The sequence below is a fragment of the Harpia harpyja genome, chromosome 18, assembly GCF_026419915.1.
Source record: "Harpia harpyja isolate bHarHar1 chromosome 18, bHarHar1 primary haplotype, whole genome shotgun sequence".
Classification (NCBI taxonomy): Eukaryota; Metazoa; Chordata; class Aves; order Accipitriformes; family Accipitridae; genus Harpia; species Harpia harpyja.
In genome coordinates this window covers 8,624,488-8,644,099 of record NC_068957.1, presented here as the reverse complement: position 1 = coordinate 8,644,099, position 19,612 = coordinate 8,624,488, and the positions used below count along the sequence as shown (strand labels likewise).

The 19,612-nt window shown below is 41.1% G+C and overlaps 2 protein-coding genes across 5 annotated transcripts in view; both read right to left on the bottom strand.

The window, feature by feature from the left end:
- RADX (RPA1 related single stranded DNA binding protein, X-linked) overlaps window positions 1–8,960 on the bottom strand; it is a 29,151-nt gene extending 20,191 nt beyond the window's left edge. Inside the window, exons 1-6 of the mRNA XM_052813437.1 lie at window positions 8,185–8,960; window positions 7,221–7,363; window positions 4,622–4,814; window positions 1,252–1,360; window positions 1,007–1,098; window positions 790–912 (exon numbers count right to left, since the gene is read on the bottom strand). Of these exons, the coding sequence (XP_052669397.1) occupies window positions 790–912; window positions 1,007–1,098; window positions 1,252–1,360; window positions 4,622–4,814; window positions 7,221–7,363; window positions 8,185–8,788 (1,264 nt within the window). The 5' untranslated portion in view covers window positions 8,789–8,960. The remainder of the gene's footprint in view (window positions 1–789; window positions 913–1,006; window positions 1,099–1,251; window positions 1,361–4,621; window positions 4,815–7,220; window positions 7,364–8,184) is intronic.
- A 6,436-nt stretch (window positions 8,961–15,396) lies between these two features.
- NRK (Nik related kinase) overlaps window positions 15,397–19,612 on the bottom strand; it is a 117,902-nt gene continuing 113,686 nt past the window's right edge. For all 4 annotated transcript variants that reach the window (XM_052813433.1, XM_052813430.1, XM_052813431.1 and 1 more), the window contains one exon: window positions 15,397–19,235. In XM_052813433.1, the coding sequence (XP_052669393.1) occupies window positions 19,152–19,235 (84 nt within the window). In that variant the 3' untranslated portion in view covers window positions 15,397–19,151. The remainder of the gene's footprint in view (window positions 19,236–19,612) is intronic.

Sequence of the window (19,612 nt, the reverse complement as noted above, 5' to 3'; positions counted from 1 at the left end):
ATGGAAAGCACAAGAAATCATGACATGCCACTGCAAAACTTCTAAATGAGTACAAACTCACTCTTTTGTTAATATCTCAGTTAAACACTGAATGTCATTCTTTGCCATTTCCCCAGAACACTCAAGATGAATGCAGCCATAATCTTAACAGGGTTGTGCAGCTGGTCCCGCATCATATGATGTAAAAAATGCACATGACACCAACCAGAGTTAATGGAAGGGTGAGTGCTTGGAGGAGAAGAGAAAGAAGGCAAGAAGAAATATTTAAAGCTCTTTTAAAAACCTTAACTAAGGATTTCCCAGTTTCAAATTTATCATTCTTAGCTCACATGCAATAACTAACACAGCTTTTCTGCTTTCACCTCTCCCTTCCTCCAATCCTCTTAAATTATTCCTGTCTATAAAAAAAATAATACTTATTTACAGGACAAAAGGAGTAATAGATTTGACCAGCTGCCTTCTCTATTTGCCTCTGATGCAAGACATGTTGCCCCAGGTGCTTCGCTTAAGTTTCTGTTTGAAAAGAATGAGATCAGATGAGCCGCAGGCGCAGCTGTCCATCTGTTTTGTTTAGACTAACTGGCAGATGGCAATATAAGGGTTTCAAATACTTACAACTATTTTTTTTTTATTTTTAAATTTTAATTTCTGATCAGCTGTTTTCTGTCTGAGAAGATAAACCATGGCAATTTTTTATTCTGTGGCAATTATACTCAGAATTTGAAATTAGCAACCAACTAGAACAACACTGTAAGTCATTATTAATAAGTATTATAGAGAGATGAATACTTGGGTGAATATGCTCAAACACATCTGGCTGAGAAGTTGCAAATAATTCCAGTATGAATGGTTGGTCTGAGGTCCCATCAATGGCATGTGCCCAACGATAGAGCCAGAAATCTTCACCATGTTCTATATAAACAAATATTAAGAAAAATGTATAAGCATTTATTCAGAAAGTTAAAAATTGTTTGATAAATTCTGAATGTCATATTTATAGAAAAACCTCTCTTTCTTGCTCGTTCAGCCCTTCCTACAAATGTCACAAGACCAATAACATCACAGGAATGATTGTTTGGTAAGTCATCGAGTTCTGACCTAAAACCAAAACAAAGCAAAAACATGAGTATTGGTTAATAACAGAACATAAAGCTTTCTCAGAAACTTCTCAAAAAACATTTCCAATTAACGTTCAGTGTAATGTAGTGAAATTTAAGTTCCAGCTTGACAACCAACAAAATTCTATTTTACCTTGTGATAAACCGATATTTAACTTCAGGTAATCCCCACTCTGGCTTAACCATTTCTTCTGGAATAATACTTATTTTAGTAGGAGGGTCTCGAACATTAAGGCTGATTTCTGACAAAGAAAAAAAATAGTCAGTAACATTTAAGGCATGAATACAAATTTAAAAAAACCCAAACTTAAAAAAAACCACAAAAAACCCAGCATAAAGTTTCTTAAATGAAATATTCCAACTTTGTCTCACTGCTTGTGAAATTATTAATCAATTCCTCTGACTTTGTTTTCATCAAAATAAAGTAAGGAATTCAGGCAGAGCATTCAACAATGCAATTTTATAATCTGAGAAATGTTAAGCTTTCCAATTCCCTATATGAGTCAATTAGTCCAATCCAGCCAGATATTTTAAAAACCAGCAACAGCAACTAATACTACAATATTGGTTAGATACAAAGTACTTTTTATGCTAGCTTCATTCTCAAGTGTCACTAAGATCTAAAATTGACTTGCAGACAACGAAGTAAAACAGAAGACAGAACTAGCAGATGAGAACTTCCACATCTGATACCAGTTCAGGTAGTTATTAATATGATAGAAATATGCCATGGCCATGGAGGAAAACAAAAGGTCTTCTCATGTCTATTCTATAGCACCTGAAAAATCTAATTTATTGAGCAGACTGTTTAGATGCTGAACAACAAAAATGGTGGAGCACTGGGGGAAGCGAGGGGTTCTGCAACCAGATACAAAATACAGGAGGAATGGCTTCAGCATCTAGAATACACAAGATGGTACTCTATTGTGTCTCTCATAACGAGACAAATCTTGCTGGTATGAAAAAGACAGATTCTGATGAAGTTTCTACAAGATACTTGGGTTTGGGTAAGCGATTATTCAAATAATGCAACCAGAAAAGTAATTAAATAGGTATAAATGATGTATATAACTGTTTACATAATTACATCTGGCCCCTCACCCTAGTGGTGCAACATTAGGAAGGTGTTATACTTGAAACTGGACGCTTTACTTAAGAATTTTCTTTTGGCTGCTGCTTTATAGAAATTTATTTGGAGGACAATCGTGGTTTTGCATATGGTATTTTAGGACAGTATCTCAGAGAAAATTCCTGAAAACAAAACTTCCCCATGCATCAAAACTATTTATCAATTGTTTCGTCATTTTGAGATTAGATGAAAGTCTCATACTCAACTCAGAACTATACCCTGGGACGATTCAGAAGCTAAGGTCAGTCCAGGCTATTAGAAACAGCAGTTTTCATCAGTACCACATAAATTCAGCAATCTGTGAAATGCACGCATTGCCTAGCAGTGGAATTCAAGGTGTTGGTACTAACTATTTAAGCCTCAAAGTTTTTAGGTCCTGAAACAGCACCTCTCAGCATGTCATACAATGCTGCAACTGCAAACAGAAGCAAGCAATGCAGAACTCATTTCTCAGGAATCTAGGAATATGCTAGAAGCATATTGTCCTGCAAGAACTCTTAATGTGGAAAGCCCTTTCCCTTGTGACCTTGTTAACCCTCCAGATACATTTTACAACATTTACGGGTGAACGGTTGTAAGGAAACACTGGAAAGTTGGGATCTGATGGAATTACAAATTGGAAATAGATGATGAAAAAAGTAATTGTTACTTAAGCAGTTCAGTGTAATTGACTGATTTAACAAGCTAGGTGAAGAACTTTTGGAGCACTTGCTGTGCATGCTTAAAAAACCCTGAAACGTTGCCCCATATTGGGCACACACAGAGATATTTATATTAACAGAGTAATTAGTGAGGCATTAAATTTCACTTCATCTGAACAAAAAAACCCCCATGCACCAGGAGTTGCATAAACTCCATTCTGTAACTGCTCTAGAAATTTTTCTGGATATTCTGTTCTCGTTAGACTCTCTTCTTACAGGATATATGGGCATAAGATCCATCAATGCATGGTATTATGTGCTTTGTAAGTTTATATTAAGACAAAAATCTGAGCTTTCTGCTGAGAAAAGAAATAACATACTGTACATACGTTGATATGAACCGAAGATCAGTAATTTCTACAGTTTATCCGTGGTCTGAAAATATACCATGGCACTTTACTATAGACTGACTTGTAATTCTTCCATTACACACCTATTACCATTTACAGCCCATTGGCCTATTTTTCAATTTTGATCTCTTTGTTAACATTTCCACCCCAATAATGCTTGCAGAAATCACTGGTGTAGTGTGAATGAAGCCATTAAAATGAAGCAATATTTGCCCATAGCGAAAGTCACCACAGAAGGTGTATTTTATTCTGTCCTTTTCCCACAGAAAGGTTTTGTGGCAATTGTAATTGTTTTCAAGGCTGGCTTGTAATCGTCAGCTTCCCTCACAAACTTCTATTCCTGGCTAAATATGTCTCTCTCCTGCCAACTCATCACAAACACTTCAGACATTAAGATCTGGTTTTAAGGCAAAGATACATTAGGCAGAGAATACACCGCTTCTAGCAGTGAAAATATTTTTTTTTTTTGCGCACTGTAGCAACCGCAATAGGAAACTGTCATTGTTAATAATATATTATTAACATCCTTCACTAACACACATATTTGCTTGTTTCAGGGAAGTTATTTGAATTTTCTGAATGTTGGCTGTCATTTTATTCTGAGTATAAAAGCACAAAAGGGGAAAGAACTCGTGTTCAGTGAAGTAGGAGAGAAAAAAAAAACGTTGACCAAATCCAGTTTGAAAAGGCTATTATTGTTATATTGCAGCACTTGTATTTCTGTAGCGTAGCTCCTTTGAATATCTGTCACACTAAACAACTGCAAGTAAGAAAATACTTTCCCATAGCCAAGGAATATTCTTCATCTGTGCACTCCCATGGTGCTGCTGTTTCAGCACAGCCAGCAGTCATCAATGTAACTTTTTATTCAGTGGACCTTTGCAGATACTCTGGGCCTTGACCACATGCACTAAAATCTAAAGTCAGATCAGGTGACAATGTGCTTCAATGACCTGGAAGAAGGTGTGAGCAGTGCACAAATGATATCTGTATTATTAAACAGGAAGTAGAATCAGATTAAAATACAGTACCAGAAGCCTGTCTTTATGACCCAAATACTTGAAAACAGGATTAGATTTTTATTTATTTATCTTTTAAATGAAGGTTTTAACTAATTGTGGCAAACTTTGTAGACATGATCCAAATATAAACAGGGAACAATAAGAACTTGGATGCTAAGACACCTTTCAGAGTTAATATTTAAGGATATATACCCTATCAATTAGTCTCAGCAATGGTTCACCTTCTATTTTATTTCTATGAAGAGCTACCTTTTTACAGCTGTATTTCATTGAATCAAAACAGGTTTCTGCAATACTTAACCAATTGTAGCAAATCTCTTCATCTGTGAATCCCCTGGGGTTGGCAGTGTTTTAAATGGGTAACTGGTTTTGATAGCATACTGTTCAAGGAGCAGTACCGTGCCAACCTTCACACTGTTATACCATTCAGGACATAATGAATTCCACAAAACCATTGACATCATGCCTGAACCATCAGCAACTTCAAAGTAAGCCTGAAGAAAGAGACAAAATACATTCATCTTTTATTTACCATCATTCTAGTATGTATTTATTTTGGATAATGCATCAGCTACTTGACTCACGAACAATTTCTCTGATGATTACAAATGGATACAGAGGATGTTCCAAAACTTGTATTGAATACTATAGTTGAAGAAATCCCTGATTTCCACAAAAGAATTCTTCCACAACTATCCCATCCCAAACTCTTATTTTTCCAGTGCTCAGTAATGGTAGGTGACCCCAGTTCCACTCCATGGTTTTTGGAGGAGGTTGAGGAAATACCATGCACAAGAAACAATACTGAAAAGATTCTTCTTTATCAGAGAATGCTGTATTTAGAATAACATTTCAAAATATCCATGAAGAAAAAACATATTTGGAAAGCTGAGAAGTTACAGGACCATTTGCTAAACATTCTTGATCAAAAGATGATACAAGTCTAATTTTTAAGCAAAAAAAAAAAAAATGCAGAAAACCGTCTGCATTGCAAACCACTATCTTTTCATCGAAGTTTTTCTGACGACAAAGATTTCTACTGGATTTTTTTTTTTTTTAAACTGGGCAAACATTGAATCCATAACTAAGCATATCACTGAGCAGTGAAAAAGATTTTTAAACACTCTTATAATGGTCTTAAAAAGTAGCAATCCACTGAAAAAAAATCTCAGCTCTATCAAAATGCTTCATTTTATCCATTCATCTGTCAGCCTCAAACATCATCTGCTTTTGTTCATACTACCATTCACTCTCTTTAATATATCACCATTCTTGAACATATCTAACACCTTATGTGTTTTTCCCCCCTTGCTGCTTCTAAAATCCTCTTTTCCTTATTCCAAGTTCAATACAGACATTATACAAATCAACAGTTGTTAGTTCATTCTAATACTCCTAATTAGCATGAACTGTGCATCCTTGAAAGTAAACCATTACATCATAGAATCTTTTGTTATCCCATTGGTTTTTATCTAATAACAATAATTCAACACACAACACTATCTAAAGAAGGAATGCATAAAGCAAAAAGCATGTAAAATCTGTCTCCTAACTTCTTGAGCTAAATCAGTTATGGGTATTGTTTCTACACCTAATGCCAGGAAATGTGACTGAGAAGTTGCCATGAAAGTCAGGAGTATCGTCTAGATTGTCTGCTGAGAAGCAGCTCCAATACAAAGACCCAGATTTATCTTCATGTGCAAAGGGAATGGAAACCTGGAATAAGAGACCACCACAGCCCTTCATTAAGACACTTCATACCTCTCTCTCCCCCCATGGAAGAATTCATATGAGTTATTGGAGCTCTTTACAAAGTGTTTCTCTCCTGTATGGGGTCTGGCTGGGATGGAGTTTATTTTCTTTGTACCAGACTGCACAGTGCCGTGGTTTAGATCTGTGACTAAAACAGCATTGATAACATGCCAATGTTTAGCTGTTGCTGAATAGTGCTTGCATGGTGTCAAGGTCTTTCTCTGTTTCTCACTCTGCCACCCCAGTGAGTAAGCTAGGGATGGGCAAGAGGCTGGGAGGGGACGCAGCGGAGATAGCTGACCTGAATTGACCTAGGGGATATTCCATGGCATGTAACATCATGCTCAGATATAAAATGGGCTCCTAGTCTTCCCAAAGTACCCCTTGTTCAGAGACTGGCTGGGCATTGGTCTGCTGGTGAGAGGTGGTGAGTAATTGCCTTTGCATCACTTGTTTGCCTTCCGCCCCCCAACCCCACTGCCTGGCCCCAGCCTTTCCTTTTGCCCTTCACCGTATTAAACTGTCTTTATCGCAACCCATGGGTTTTTCCTTGCTTTTGCTTTTCCAATTCTCTCCCCCGTTCCCCTGGAGGGGGCAGGGGAGAGCAAACAACCAGCTGACAAGTGCTTAGTTGCTGGCTGGGACCAACCCACCACACCTCCTGTCTCCATTTCCAAGACGCTCTACACAGAACCATCACGAGTAAAACATATTAGGAAAATCATTAAGAATTTACAGTAAAACAATCCATCTGGAAGTCACCAGGTGAGAGAATTAGGGGATACAAATTGTTAGAATTTATTTGCCTTTTTTTTTTGGACAAGACAGACTAACTCCAACTTCCAAAGGATAGAGACCAGAAACATTTAGGCTGTTAAACTACTAAAAAACTCCCAATTTTTTTTTCTTCACAAAAAGCTCAACTGAACTATAGTAACTGAAACACATCCACCAAAGTTTGTACATATGATCACTAAATTCACCATTTTCTACTCTAAAGGGCTCATCATTATTGTAAAGGTGGCATTTTTAATATAAAGTAGCTACAACATCAATCTTAACTTTAAGTGCTTACATGGGAATAACGATTTCCAAATATCCTACGGCTATTTGTTCAAGCGTTAACCTATGTATTTATCCCTCTTTACCTGATAAGGCATATCCAGTTTTTTCTCTGGTTTCCCGTAGTACCTTAGTCTAGATTTGTGCAGGACTCTCACAAGAAGTGGATGGAAGTGAACTCTGCTTCTCCACGTCATTTCCAGCTGACCAAGAGAAGTCAGCTTGGAGACTAAGGTTAAAGGAAAAAAAAAAAGAAAAAAAGATGAAAAAAAGAGCGTTCACGATTGAACATTTAAGTTTGCGGGAATAAAATGCACAGACCAGCATATCGCACGTATCTCCTTAACGTTTCTAACATCTAAAAAGGCTCATTTGCTGATACCTACTCACCGTGAAATCCTGTTCTGAGCTATCTGCACACAGCATAGTTTTGTTTTGGTTTCTTTTTTTTTTTTAATTGAAAGGGACAGCGATGACGCATTTAAAATGACGCAGAAGTGTTGTCAGAGGAGCAGAAGAGCTACTAGGAAAGACATAAGCGTCAGCCTGCAAGGGCATCACGCTTGTGCGGGAGTCCCGCTCGCACCTCCCTCCCGCTCAGCCTTCGCGGACTGGCCCGAGCCGCTCCTCGACGCCGACCGCGCTTTGGGTGGCAGCTGCTCGGCGCGAGCACCCAGTCCCACAGACTAGCCAAGAGACTGCTACCGGAGCGGATGTTTTTGGCGTCTCGGAAGGCTGGGCGCAAGCACCACAGCCACCTATTTTCAGCCAGCGCTTCGTAAAGTTTAAAAAAAACCCTCCCGAAGCAACACGAACGCGTCAACCGCGATACACGCGGCGCACCCGTGTCGGCGCCCAACGCGACCGGAGGGTCGCTTCTGTGCGGGGAGCCGTGCCCAGCCGCACAAGCGACGCCAGCCCCCGCACCCCCTCATCTTTGCGGGCGCCTTCACCGGCGCAGGCCTCCCCAGGGCGCCCGGCTGCCTCCGGGCCGGTTTCCCCCCCCCTCCCATCCCCTTCCTCTCAAGCCTCCTCCTCCTCCCCGCTTACCGTCGACGTCCACCGGCGCCTGGGGCTTGTCCGCCACCCACATGTCTCCGTAGGGATCCTCGTTGTTCCACAGCGGCAGGTAGTGCTTCTTCTCCCCGCGGAGGGGCGGCGGGCGGTGGCGGGGAGGGGGGACGGGCGGCCCGGCTCCCCCCACCCGCTCCAGCTCCTCCAGGCAGAGGAACCCGTAGTTGAGGCGTTTCTCGTCGTACAGGTAGGAGCAGCGGGTGAGGCGCAGGCGCGCGCCGGGGCGCAGGTGCGCGCGCTGCACCAGGCCGTTGAGGCGCGGCGCCAGGTAGCACCGCTCCTGGCACGCGCCGTCCGCCAGGGTCACGTCGTACCAGTACTGCGGGGCGGGGGGCGGCGGCGGCGGCGACGACAGCGACGACGACCCGGCCAGGTACCGCTCCACCGCCACCACCGTGACGGGGGGCGGCTCCGCGGGGGCCACGCTCAGCTGGGAGGAGCCCCGCACTTCCTCAAAGACCCTCTGGAGCCAGGAGGCCTCGCCGCTCGTCGTCGTCGTCGTCGCCGCCGCCGCCGCCGCCCCCTGCCTCTCCTCGGCGGGGCGGGGGCTACCGCCGCGTTCCGGGGTAGGGTCCTGCATGACAGCTTCCTCACGGCCCCTCCCCCCGCGCCCCGCCGCGCCGCGCCGCCGAGGGTGAAAGCCGGGACCCGGGCCGCTGCTGGGGAGGGGGAGGGCGGCGGGGGAGACGGCGGCCTCGGCCTCCCGCTGTCACGGCCTGGGACAGGGCGCCGCCATGGCGCGCGCGGGGACGGGGCGGGGCTGGCGCGCGCGCGCCGCGTCCCGTTCAAAGCTCCCAACGGTCGCGGAGAGGGAGGGGTGGAGCCGGCGGACCGTTGCGCGCGGCGGCGGTGGCGGGCGGCGGCGGCGGGAAGACAGTGACAGGAAGGCGGCGGTGGCGGCGGGGAGAGAAGAGAAGAGGAGAGGAGAGAAGAGAGCGGGCTCGGCTGGGGCGGGGGTGCAAAGGAGGAAGCGGAGGCCCGCGGAAGCGGTGGGAGGAGCAGCCGCCGGTAATAAATAGCCGGGTAGCGGCGAAGAGAAGGGGCTTCTGAGGGGTTGGGCGGCACCACGCCCTACACGCACACACACAAACATCCTCCCCCGGTACCCCAGGGCTCGTTCCCCCGGTAGGCCGGCGCTGCTCGGTCGTTAGCAAGCGGCACGGAAGGGCCCTTTGTACGTCCGCCCCGGTGCTGACCTGCCGCCCGCCCTCGTCTTCTCCCTGAGGCGCGGTGGCAGGGTGCCCCCCCGGGTCGTCGTCGGTAGAGCAGGGCAGGGCAGGACACGGCAGGGCAGCCGGGCCTGCCGGCCTCCTGCCTAACAAACGGGCTCTTCATTCCCTGTGTCCCGTTAGGGACTTTTTGCTGCACCTGTTCCCGATTCCGTTTTAAGTGGATGCATAAGACTCCTTATTGCTTCTACCTCGGGATGAATGCGTGCCTCGTTGCAATGGAAGTGTCTCGCGCCAGCTCCTAAAACTGTATTTACCTTTTTTGATCGTTGCGGTGCGCTGGTAATCATAATCATCCTGCCACTGAAAAAGTCTCCCGGGTCTTTCTCCTTTGTTGTTTCCAACAGCAGTCGCTGAGTTTCCACTTATTAGGTGAAATTCTTACTAGTGGTCCCTAAGCGTGTGACCTTACTTTATTTTATTACTGATTCTCATCCCACTGCTGCTATCTTGATCATCCTATTCTTCTTTATGATACCATTATCATAATTAATTATGATATTAATAAAACTTCTGGGGATTAGGAACTTTGTGCTTAATAGTTTATTAGCACTTGCTAATGTATGTATTTTTTCTATCAGAGGAAACATGAGACTATAAAGCAGTGGGACAGAGTGAGGAGAAAGGAGTAAAGATAAAGGGGCAGGAAGAGGAAGAAGAGAAGCAGTTTCCAGTACTTACAGTGTCACTGGTCCAGATGATAGCCTTCGGAAATCCACAAGACCAAAGTGGGGCTGCAGCTTAGGCAGAGCTGCTTCATGTGCAGGGCCAGAAGCAGTTCTCTGAGCTCACAGCTTGAGTATGATTGTATTCTTAGTCTACTGCTTTTGCCTTAGGGAAACTGGAAAACCTGTTGCTTGAACCATTTAAAACAGAGTGAAAAACCAGACAAGGGAGTATAAAACCCAAGCCTTTTCTGGCCTTTAGACTGCCCTAGAAATGGTATGAGTTTATGGAATTATGTAACAGTGCACTCCTTGGTGAGAAAATAATAAAAAAAAAAAAATCAGTCATTCTTGATGCTTATGTTGAAGCCAAGGTATTGAGTAAAACTTCAGTGTGGTATCTTTTTTTCCCCAGTAAACACACGATCTGTTGTGTGGACCGATAAAATGGTATTTACGATTTAAAAAAATGAACATGACCCAAACACCTTTTTACTGAGGTTGCACAGGATGTGATTTCACATCACATACAAGGCTTACCCAGAGAGCTGTGGTGTAGACTTTTTTTGGCTATTAAATGAATCTGTAGGTATAATGAGGAGATCTGTGAACTGTTTCCAGCTTCTCTCCACTTTTGTCTGTGCTCATGATACAACTTGCAGAAGAAAGGTGTTTTATTTGTAGCAGAGGTAATTGCTACATGTACATCTGTGGTCAGGATTTTTTATTCTTGTAAGTCACTGTGGTTCCAGTCGTGAAAACTATGAAGCTGTAGCTTTTGTGGAGTGATAATGGATTGATATGGACCAATAGTAGAGTTACTACTTCATAATTTTGGATAAATTTGTATGCATTGCAGTTTCAGATACAAGATAATTCCCTCTCTTAGGAACTTGCTCCTGTTACCTTCTTTCTCACCAGCAGAGGTCTAGCTAACATACCAATTTCAAAACTGCAACAGGGTAGATCGCTTTTGCTGACGGCACGTCAACAGCATGTTTTCATGACTGCTTGTATCTGCGAGTTCCTCTAGATGTGATTTCCCTACTATACCTGACCAGTGGGGTGGATGTGATTGTATTAGAAACTGGAAGCTCAGAAACACTTGTAGAATCAGTAATGAATGGTGATGAGCCATCAGCAGATGGCTATCAGAATCACGAAAACTGAGAGCTCGCAGTGTGTTATGTTGAGCTTGTTCCATCGGGGCATGTAAGAAGCTCATCGAAGACAATATGATTTTTCACATACCTACAACTAAGTGTGCTGAACCGTACCAGTGTCGACCTCTGGTGAATCAATTCATAGTCTCAAATTCTCAGACATAATTAGCAGACAGGTATCTCAGTTTTTATGTAAAAACACACCCTAAGAAAAACAGCAGTTAGCCTCTGTAGCAATGCCAGCGAGGAATGGGCCATGCTGAGTAGGAGGACGTTATTACATTCTGTTAAACATGACATTTAACGTATGTTGGAGAAATGAAAGGCACAAAAGAATAAAAGGGGATGCTGTAGATTAGAGAGAAAAAAAAAAGCTATTGTTCAAGATCATAAAGCTTACTGTATAACACAGTTATTCGCCAGAAAGTATTTTGAGGACAAAAATGGCAAAGCCTTTCTCATACATTTCGCCATTATCTCCTAGGTGCTTTTGTTAAACCAACCTAGAAAATAACAGGAAGCGATTAAATAATGCTAAAATAACATTTGAGGTGATTACCCAGCAGACATCCTCTTGCCCTTTAATCAGCTCTATGCACTTTGAAGAGCAGTTTAAGAAAGTGGTGGGCTACCAGCAGGAAGATCTCTTACACTTTTCTTATGTGGAACCTTGATTTATTGCACAGGTTTTAGAATCTATAGAAGTCTTTTATATAGATTGCAGGTTTGCTCATGTTTCATTTAACTTAAATACAGCTGTCTAAACATGGAACTGAACTTGTAAGATGGTCTTTGGAGAAACAATTTTATTCCAGAGCCATTTGGTACCATGAAACAAACTACTCTTAAATGTAAAACAAAGCTAAAATTAAAATGCCATTTCATTTGAGCTCCAATAGCAATAGATAATACAAAGCTATTTACAGTTTGTTTGATATACTATGTAACTTGCACTGTGTGTGTGCGTAGTTGTATGTTCCTGCCTAGCTCTGCTGTTTGGCAAATAGTTGTAAATTCAAAAAGATATTTTAGTTTTTCCTATTATGAGACAGAACCCCAAATGCTTTCACTTTGGACTGGCACTGTTTCGTTTGCAAAAGTGTGTTTTGTGATGGTGAGATATAAACTGTTTTATCTATGCCTTTAGGTGCAACGTGGCTAATACTTCATCAGTCACACTACGTTTGAGGGGGTTCTTAAGGTAGGGCAGTTTCTGCCAGGGAGAGAGGAATTCTGTATGTTTCTTATTAGCGCCTGCTAATTCATGCCTCCCCTTCCTGGCTTTTTTTTGGCTACCGTGCAGATTCTAAATAAATGTTTGCTTTCTTATGTTGCATAAAATCTAGTGGCCACCTCCCTATTGCCTTCTGGCACCGATATGCTCATTTTGTGCAGCACTTTACAGAATATACAGCACAAAAAAAATGCAGACTTAGAAGTATGTAGGGCTGGAATTAAGTGTGTGTGTGGAGGAGGGGGATGACTACGTAAATTATGTATTAGCTCGATCCCGGCTGCTACCTTAAAGGGCAAGTTGAGGCCTGGTCTTGCCTGTTGACATCAGAAAGTTGTTCTGGAGTCCAGTATGCACCTTTCATGATTTGCTTGTATGCCAGAAGCGGTATCAGATGAATCAGTACATGGATGGATGCTCCTGTGTCTCCAAGTGCGTTCAGTTTCTAGCAATTTGCAACCTTCTGTTTTCTTAATACTATTTTAATTGAACAACTCAGGATGGGCAGCAGGAAAGGATCATGAACAAGGATGATCAGAGAAAGACTTATTTTAAATAAGTTGAATTTTACTTAGTAACACAAATGAGTGCCATAGTTAGGCCCAGTTTGCTTTTTGTTTAGTCAATATTTGCCACAGAATATTCCTATATTTAAGGGTAGGATGAGATGACTACTCTTGATTGCTGGCACACCACTGATTAAATGGGTGTGCTGCCTGCATGTCAGTCAATGCCAATGAGCGAGGGGTCCGGGAGACGATTTTAGTTACTAGACCATGCAACGCTTCCTCTGACATTCCTTACAGTACCTGCCATAGGGATCAAGCTTAGTATATGATGTATCGGATAAAAATACGAATAATGTTTTAGTACTAGTCTAGACAGGGTAGATCAACCCCCAGACCTAGTAATTGCAGGTTAGATTTGGAATTGCCTTTATTTGCTCTCATCTCTGGGCATTTTATCCGGTTTTACTTTGCCTGCAGACTTCTATCAGGTGTCACTGGTTCAGATTTCAACAACGGCAGTCTCCTTTCTCACACCACCTTGAGTGCTATTTTTTGGCTGGGCTATGTGGTCTGAGCCCAGAACTGCAACTGCAGGGAAACTTTTTATGAGCCGGCCATTCAGGCTGGAGCAGCGTGCCTGCCACAAGTCTGGGAGATAGGCTTTTGTAAGAGGTTATATTGAGCACATGTGAGCATACATTTTTATATTTTTAACTTGGCCAAAAATGGAGCAGTCTTAATGGGGATGGCAAGGGAGCTTCTCTTTTCACAGGAATGGAAAAAGGTACAAAGACCAGCTTGCTGACCATTTCTCAAATTCTGGTTCCTGAAACTTTTTTTTTTAATAGAAAAGCCTGCCAGTTTGCTTATCTGTCTGGTTTTTTTTGTGATGGGAGAAGTTTGTTTCTGTCTTTCTGTAAAAACAAACATGGACAAGACAAATACTGTCCCTAGCATTTTTCCTGGAAAGTGTAGAACCATCTTCGCTAAAGTTAAGCGGTAAAAAAAATGAACTGGTAATAGTTGATACAGAAGATGGAAACTGTAGCCTGCTCTGAAAAATCTGACAATATTAGAAGCAAGGGAAAAAACAGGGTCTTAAGAAGATCAGCGCTTCTCACTGTACATGTTACTACGTCAAGGTACCACACATCTACAGCCGGAAAACAACGAAGGATCACCTCAAAAGAGAAAACCCTTGGATCCTCACCTGCAGTTCTTTTCATGTATATATGGGGCTGGGTACAAGATTTTTCATGCTCATTCTGCAAAACAGTACTTTTTATTTCTTGCTAAGTTTTTTCCACAACATTAATGACATCTCCCAATCCACTAATAATGCATATATGAATCACTGTAGGTTTTTTTTATAGCAGAGTCACTGGTGCAGAACTGAATCACAGGTGAAGCAGGAAGCCAGAATTCTTGCTCTTTTCTACTCACTACAATTACTCCTGATGTTAAAGGAGGTAAGCAAATAAAAAGGAGAGAAAACCTCCTGTCCAACAGAATTGTACTGGAACTGCAAGCCTGATATATTTCCTCTTGTGCTGGGGAGTGAAACTCACTTGAAGTAACTGGTGTGGAATAATCCAGGTGTACTGTATTACTGAAGCTTAGGAATAACTTTTGGTGGAAAGAACTGGCAAAACTAAGCTATCTATCTATCTACCTAATCAAGCAACCATGGTATCTTTAAACTTATAATACAGATCCCACTCCATACATCAAATGCTGGAAAGAACATGCTCTGCTAGCTTAAAAGAGATGATACAACATTGATGAAAGATAATCTTCATTTTAAATAATTATTAAGAGAAATTTTGCCTCATGCCCTCACCCTTTCCAGCTCCCAACACTGGCATAAACAGCATATTTCCTAATTCTTAAGTGGTACAGCTACAATGTGCTATCACACCTCACATTATATATAGCAATAAATTTTATAGGTGGCAACAAAGACTGCATGAGCATACCTGAGAAGAAAGTTAATTGGGCTAACCTGGCATTCAGGCTGATACACATGCATAAAAGCCAGTTTTTCTAGTGTCAACGACTGCATTTTGCTCTATTTCCACTGCCTTCATCCCACTGGGTGTTTGTGTAAAAAGAAAGGTGGAAGCACGGAATTTCACTTGTGAAGCTCATGAGCAGCACGCACAGCACAGCGCTGGCTGTCAGCCTTATTAGTACTCTGTCTAGGCTGAACTCTCACACCATCACCTCAACATCTTTATCCACTGCAAGGAAATACATTCATATTGTCTCTGTAGGCAGATGTAGATGTTTCCCTAGAGATACTGACTCGATTTGGAAAACAATAACAAAGCTTTCTATTATTTTTACAACAGCTTATGCCAATATAACAGACTTTTACAAGCACGATACTAGTTTTGATTTTCAAAGTATTTTTTATTACTGTTTCAGTTGTACAATTTCAACATTAGGGAACAATACATTAAGTACAGTACATAGCTTGCATTGTTCCCAGGTTTTAAAGTCACGTGTCAAGGTTCAGGCTGCAGAATAGAGTTCGCCATTCCTAAAATGAAAGCAGGCACATACAATACTACCTTGCTGCAGTATTAACGCAATCTTGTTTGGCAAATGTAACATTAGGAGCACCACCTGCCATTGGGATACTGCATGTACCAAAGGATCACTGACATGGATCCTTAACATTCTGCCCTTCTGCCCCTATAGCATTTGTTCACATCAGAGTGACATCACTAGAAAAACACATTGTTAAGCAGTTCACTCCTTGGTTTTAAAAGTTAGTGAAAAGGTACAGCTAGAGAAACACCTCACAAAATGAAATTACAAATCTGATACACATTTTGCATAGTTAAATTTATGTCAGGATAAACTTGGGTCTCTGGAATTAATTTTTTTCTTCCAGCCTTTGAACTTTTGCTTTGAGCTGAACAGTTGTTCGGAACACTCTCTCATTCAGTGTTCAGACCACCCCGTCACTCTAGATACCTTTCCATTTCTTTGGTTACTTTCTTTTCCTTAACATCTCTTAACCTTTTATTATTCCTCCTACAGCAATACACTACTCCAGACATCCACTCCCTCCCCTTTGGCCACTCCTATTTATTTTCTTCAACTTTTCCCTCCTCTTCAGTCACTTCCACTCTCTTCTGTTACTCTTCTCAACTTCTCCAGGCTCTTGCTCATCTTCAACCATTTTGATTTTCTCTTGATAAAGAGAAAATGCCACCATCTTCTCCTTCTTGCATCCAGTTGCTATCACTATTTGCAATACCATTTCTAAATCCTTTGAAAGCATTCACCTCTAAGGGCCTCGTTCTCTCCATATTTACACATGGATGTAACCCCAATAATTCTAATGGTTTTACATGCAAAGTGACAGATGAAAATCCAACCCACTGCCTTGAATCATAGCTGGAAAGAAAAGAGAGCTAATAGAAGGAAACAGAATGAAAAATTAAAATCTCAATGTAATAGTGCATATTGCCTCTCTTGAACTTGCTGCATTTTTTCCTCTCTTGGTATGGAGCTAAACATCTCCACAGTGTGTCAACTTACTGTCACGCTTTTCTGTTACAATAATATTAAACAAGTTTGATCCCATTTGCTTCTTTCATCTGTTGATATGGGTTGTTCTAAATTCCCACTGTTCTCTGCTAAATTCTTTTTAACTAGTGCCTAGCATCAGGAAAAATCTGCCTCCTACCTGTTGACACCAAAATGGGAGAGGGGAAAAAATTCCCATGCATCCCATGTAATGCAGAGGCTGCTGAGATAAGCACACTTTAAAAAAATATAGGGCAGCCTGGATCACTGATGGCTTATAGCACGAGCCGTTTTGCAAGCAAGTTTTGCACACCTACTGGGTACAAAATGAAAGCTGTTCTTTCTTCACAGTCTCTTAGACTTTTAATTTTAAGTCAAAAGCAAGTAAGTTGTATTTCTGATTGCCCGCAAATTATTTTTTGCCTGTAATTGTAACTTTCATCTCTGTTTCTGTTATGGGTTTGGGTTTGTTTGGGTTGGTTTTTTTTTGGTTTTTTTTTTTGATGAAAGTTGAACAAAACAAGCCTAGCATTCAGTAGCATAGGGAGCCAAGCCATGTTTTTCTCATTTGCCCCAGTCCTAGCATTGGCAACAGGTAGGAACATTACTAGAAATAGACAGAGACCTCCTGTTTTCACACAGCTCTGCCCAAGCACAGTATACCATTCAGATTTTAAGTCTGCACACAAGCTGATTATTTGCATACATTAAGAACCACTTTTGAGTATTTAACTGCATGTATTTTTTAGTATGGCCTTAGGCTTATTTTCCTGTAAGTTAAAACATTTAAAATGAAAATACTTCATAAAAAACACTATACATTTTGAGATAAGCTAGTGCTTGTGAAAAGTGCTAGGTTAATAACTTTGGAAAGTGCAGTCCTCCACATAGCCAAAGAACATAGACAGCAACAGTGAAGGCATCTCTGAACTGCCTGCGGCGGTTGAGGTGCCAACACAGGGAAGGGGGGAAGGGTGATTAGCCCCTAGTTTGATTCTCTGCTGACATACACAAGCATACCAGTTCTGGAGCTGATGGTTGCAATTTGAGCACCTGTCAGTCACAGCATGACTGCTAACACTTAACTTAACCTGACATACTGTACAAAACAGCTACCAGTTTTAACAACCTGATTTCTCCCCTTCTTAGTCAACTTTGAATCATCATCCTTGAGGTAGACAACCAGATATTCCAACACACTTTCCCTGCACCTTTCAGTATCACATATTTCAAGTAAAGAACATCTATTTTCAAACACTGTAGCTAGCGATTTCACTTTTGCCTACAGCGTCATCCATACTGTATCATGTCTGGAATGACTCTTTTGTATTACATTTGATGCTTTACATTTTCAAAGCACATCCAAAAATCAGCTAAATAAGGATTGCATTAAACCCTACAATTTAATCATAGTATATGATTATATATAGTATATATATATATTATATCTGTATAGTTTTATGGCCAAGTTACAAGCCCCTGAGAACAGAGTTTACACAGAAACACTGGCACCAATAACGCTAGTGGATGCAGCTTTATTTAGATGTAATTAGCATAGAAAGCACCTGAAATTATTTATATTTTCTATTTATAATAGATTAACTCTTTGGATATTTTCATAACTATACTAAGAATATATTTGTTAATCTTAACATCCATTGTGGAAAGATTATATTTACACACAAAGAAACGAAGACTTGATGCTAAAAGAGCAAGAAGGGAAGAAGAGAAGGTGCCTGATCCTGTGCCCTTATATACATGGGTAGTGCCTTTAAATCAACTCATATGAGTGTGGGTCCCGTGTCTGAATGAAAGTTACAGGTTCAGGTCCGTAATGCTTTATGCATATATGATTTTGACAAACTACTATTTAAAAACTATTTTTACAAATACATTCTACAGTAACTGTGTCTACGGGCTCCGGCATCCAGCCCTGTCCCCCGCATTTTGTAAAATCTACCAGATGGGGTACATGTCTAGAAGTAGTTGTTTTCAGAACTCTGCAGTGAAGTGCACCTGTCTACCTCGCACAGGATACGACCCCTCAAGTGTGCCAATCTGCATTAGGCGCCAGCATGAACAGTTGCTCTTTCACTGATTATAAGACTTGGACAAGTGAGTCCTGGTGAAACAGTAACAGCTTGCTTAACATGCAAAACAAGCCAAAACCCAATTCAAAAGAAAGTAGATTCTGATTTGTCACCCAACTTGTTTGTGTTTTTCTCACCTACAGAGGTTGCTGTCCAAAAAAGAAAGAGACTTCAGTTCACGATAACAACAGTACATCATCTGTGAAAATGAAACTACACTTTTCAGAGTACAGGAGCTTCTTATATTGGCTACATTCTTCATTAAAGTTGTTCTCTCCGAACACTCCGAATACAATCTTGGTTTGCAACATATTTTAGAAGACAAACTAAACATGTTTGCAATACTTTGACAGGAAAATGGAATTCTTTCCAAACTGAAAGAATATAAATTTTGATAAGTTAATAATGACAAAATTTTTGTAGGTAAAAAGTGCAAATTTGTGTATATTACCTCCAAGCATTTTACACTGCTACCTACAGGGCATTTCAAAGCATCCTTCATTTTGATGTGATTTACCAGTTGAATAGTACATTTTGACCAAGAGTCATAAAGTATATTTGACTGCTGCCTCCTGACTGTACAGATGCAAAGAACACCTTGAAAGAAGAAAAAAAAAAAAAAAAAAAAAAGATATGCTACTGTTAGTTCACATTTATAAGAATATTTTTACCCATACAGGATATCTGAGAGAATGCCACAGTCCCAAATACAAGGAGATATATAGATATATATCGATATCTATCACAATTCAATTTTAGTCCCATGAGAAACTTTTTAAAGAGAAACTGTGCTTGTGGTACAACTGGGATGTATTTTTTGGTATACTTCTTTTCCTATTTGGAAAGACACAAGAGAACATTTAAAAACAATTAATTAAATCTAAACAGTTTTGGGGCCCCAGTTTTCTAAATATGTCAGTGGGACTAAGCAGGTTTCACAGAACATTTATCAAGAACTGCTGTATGCAACAAAT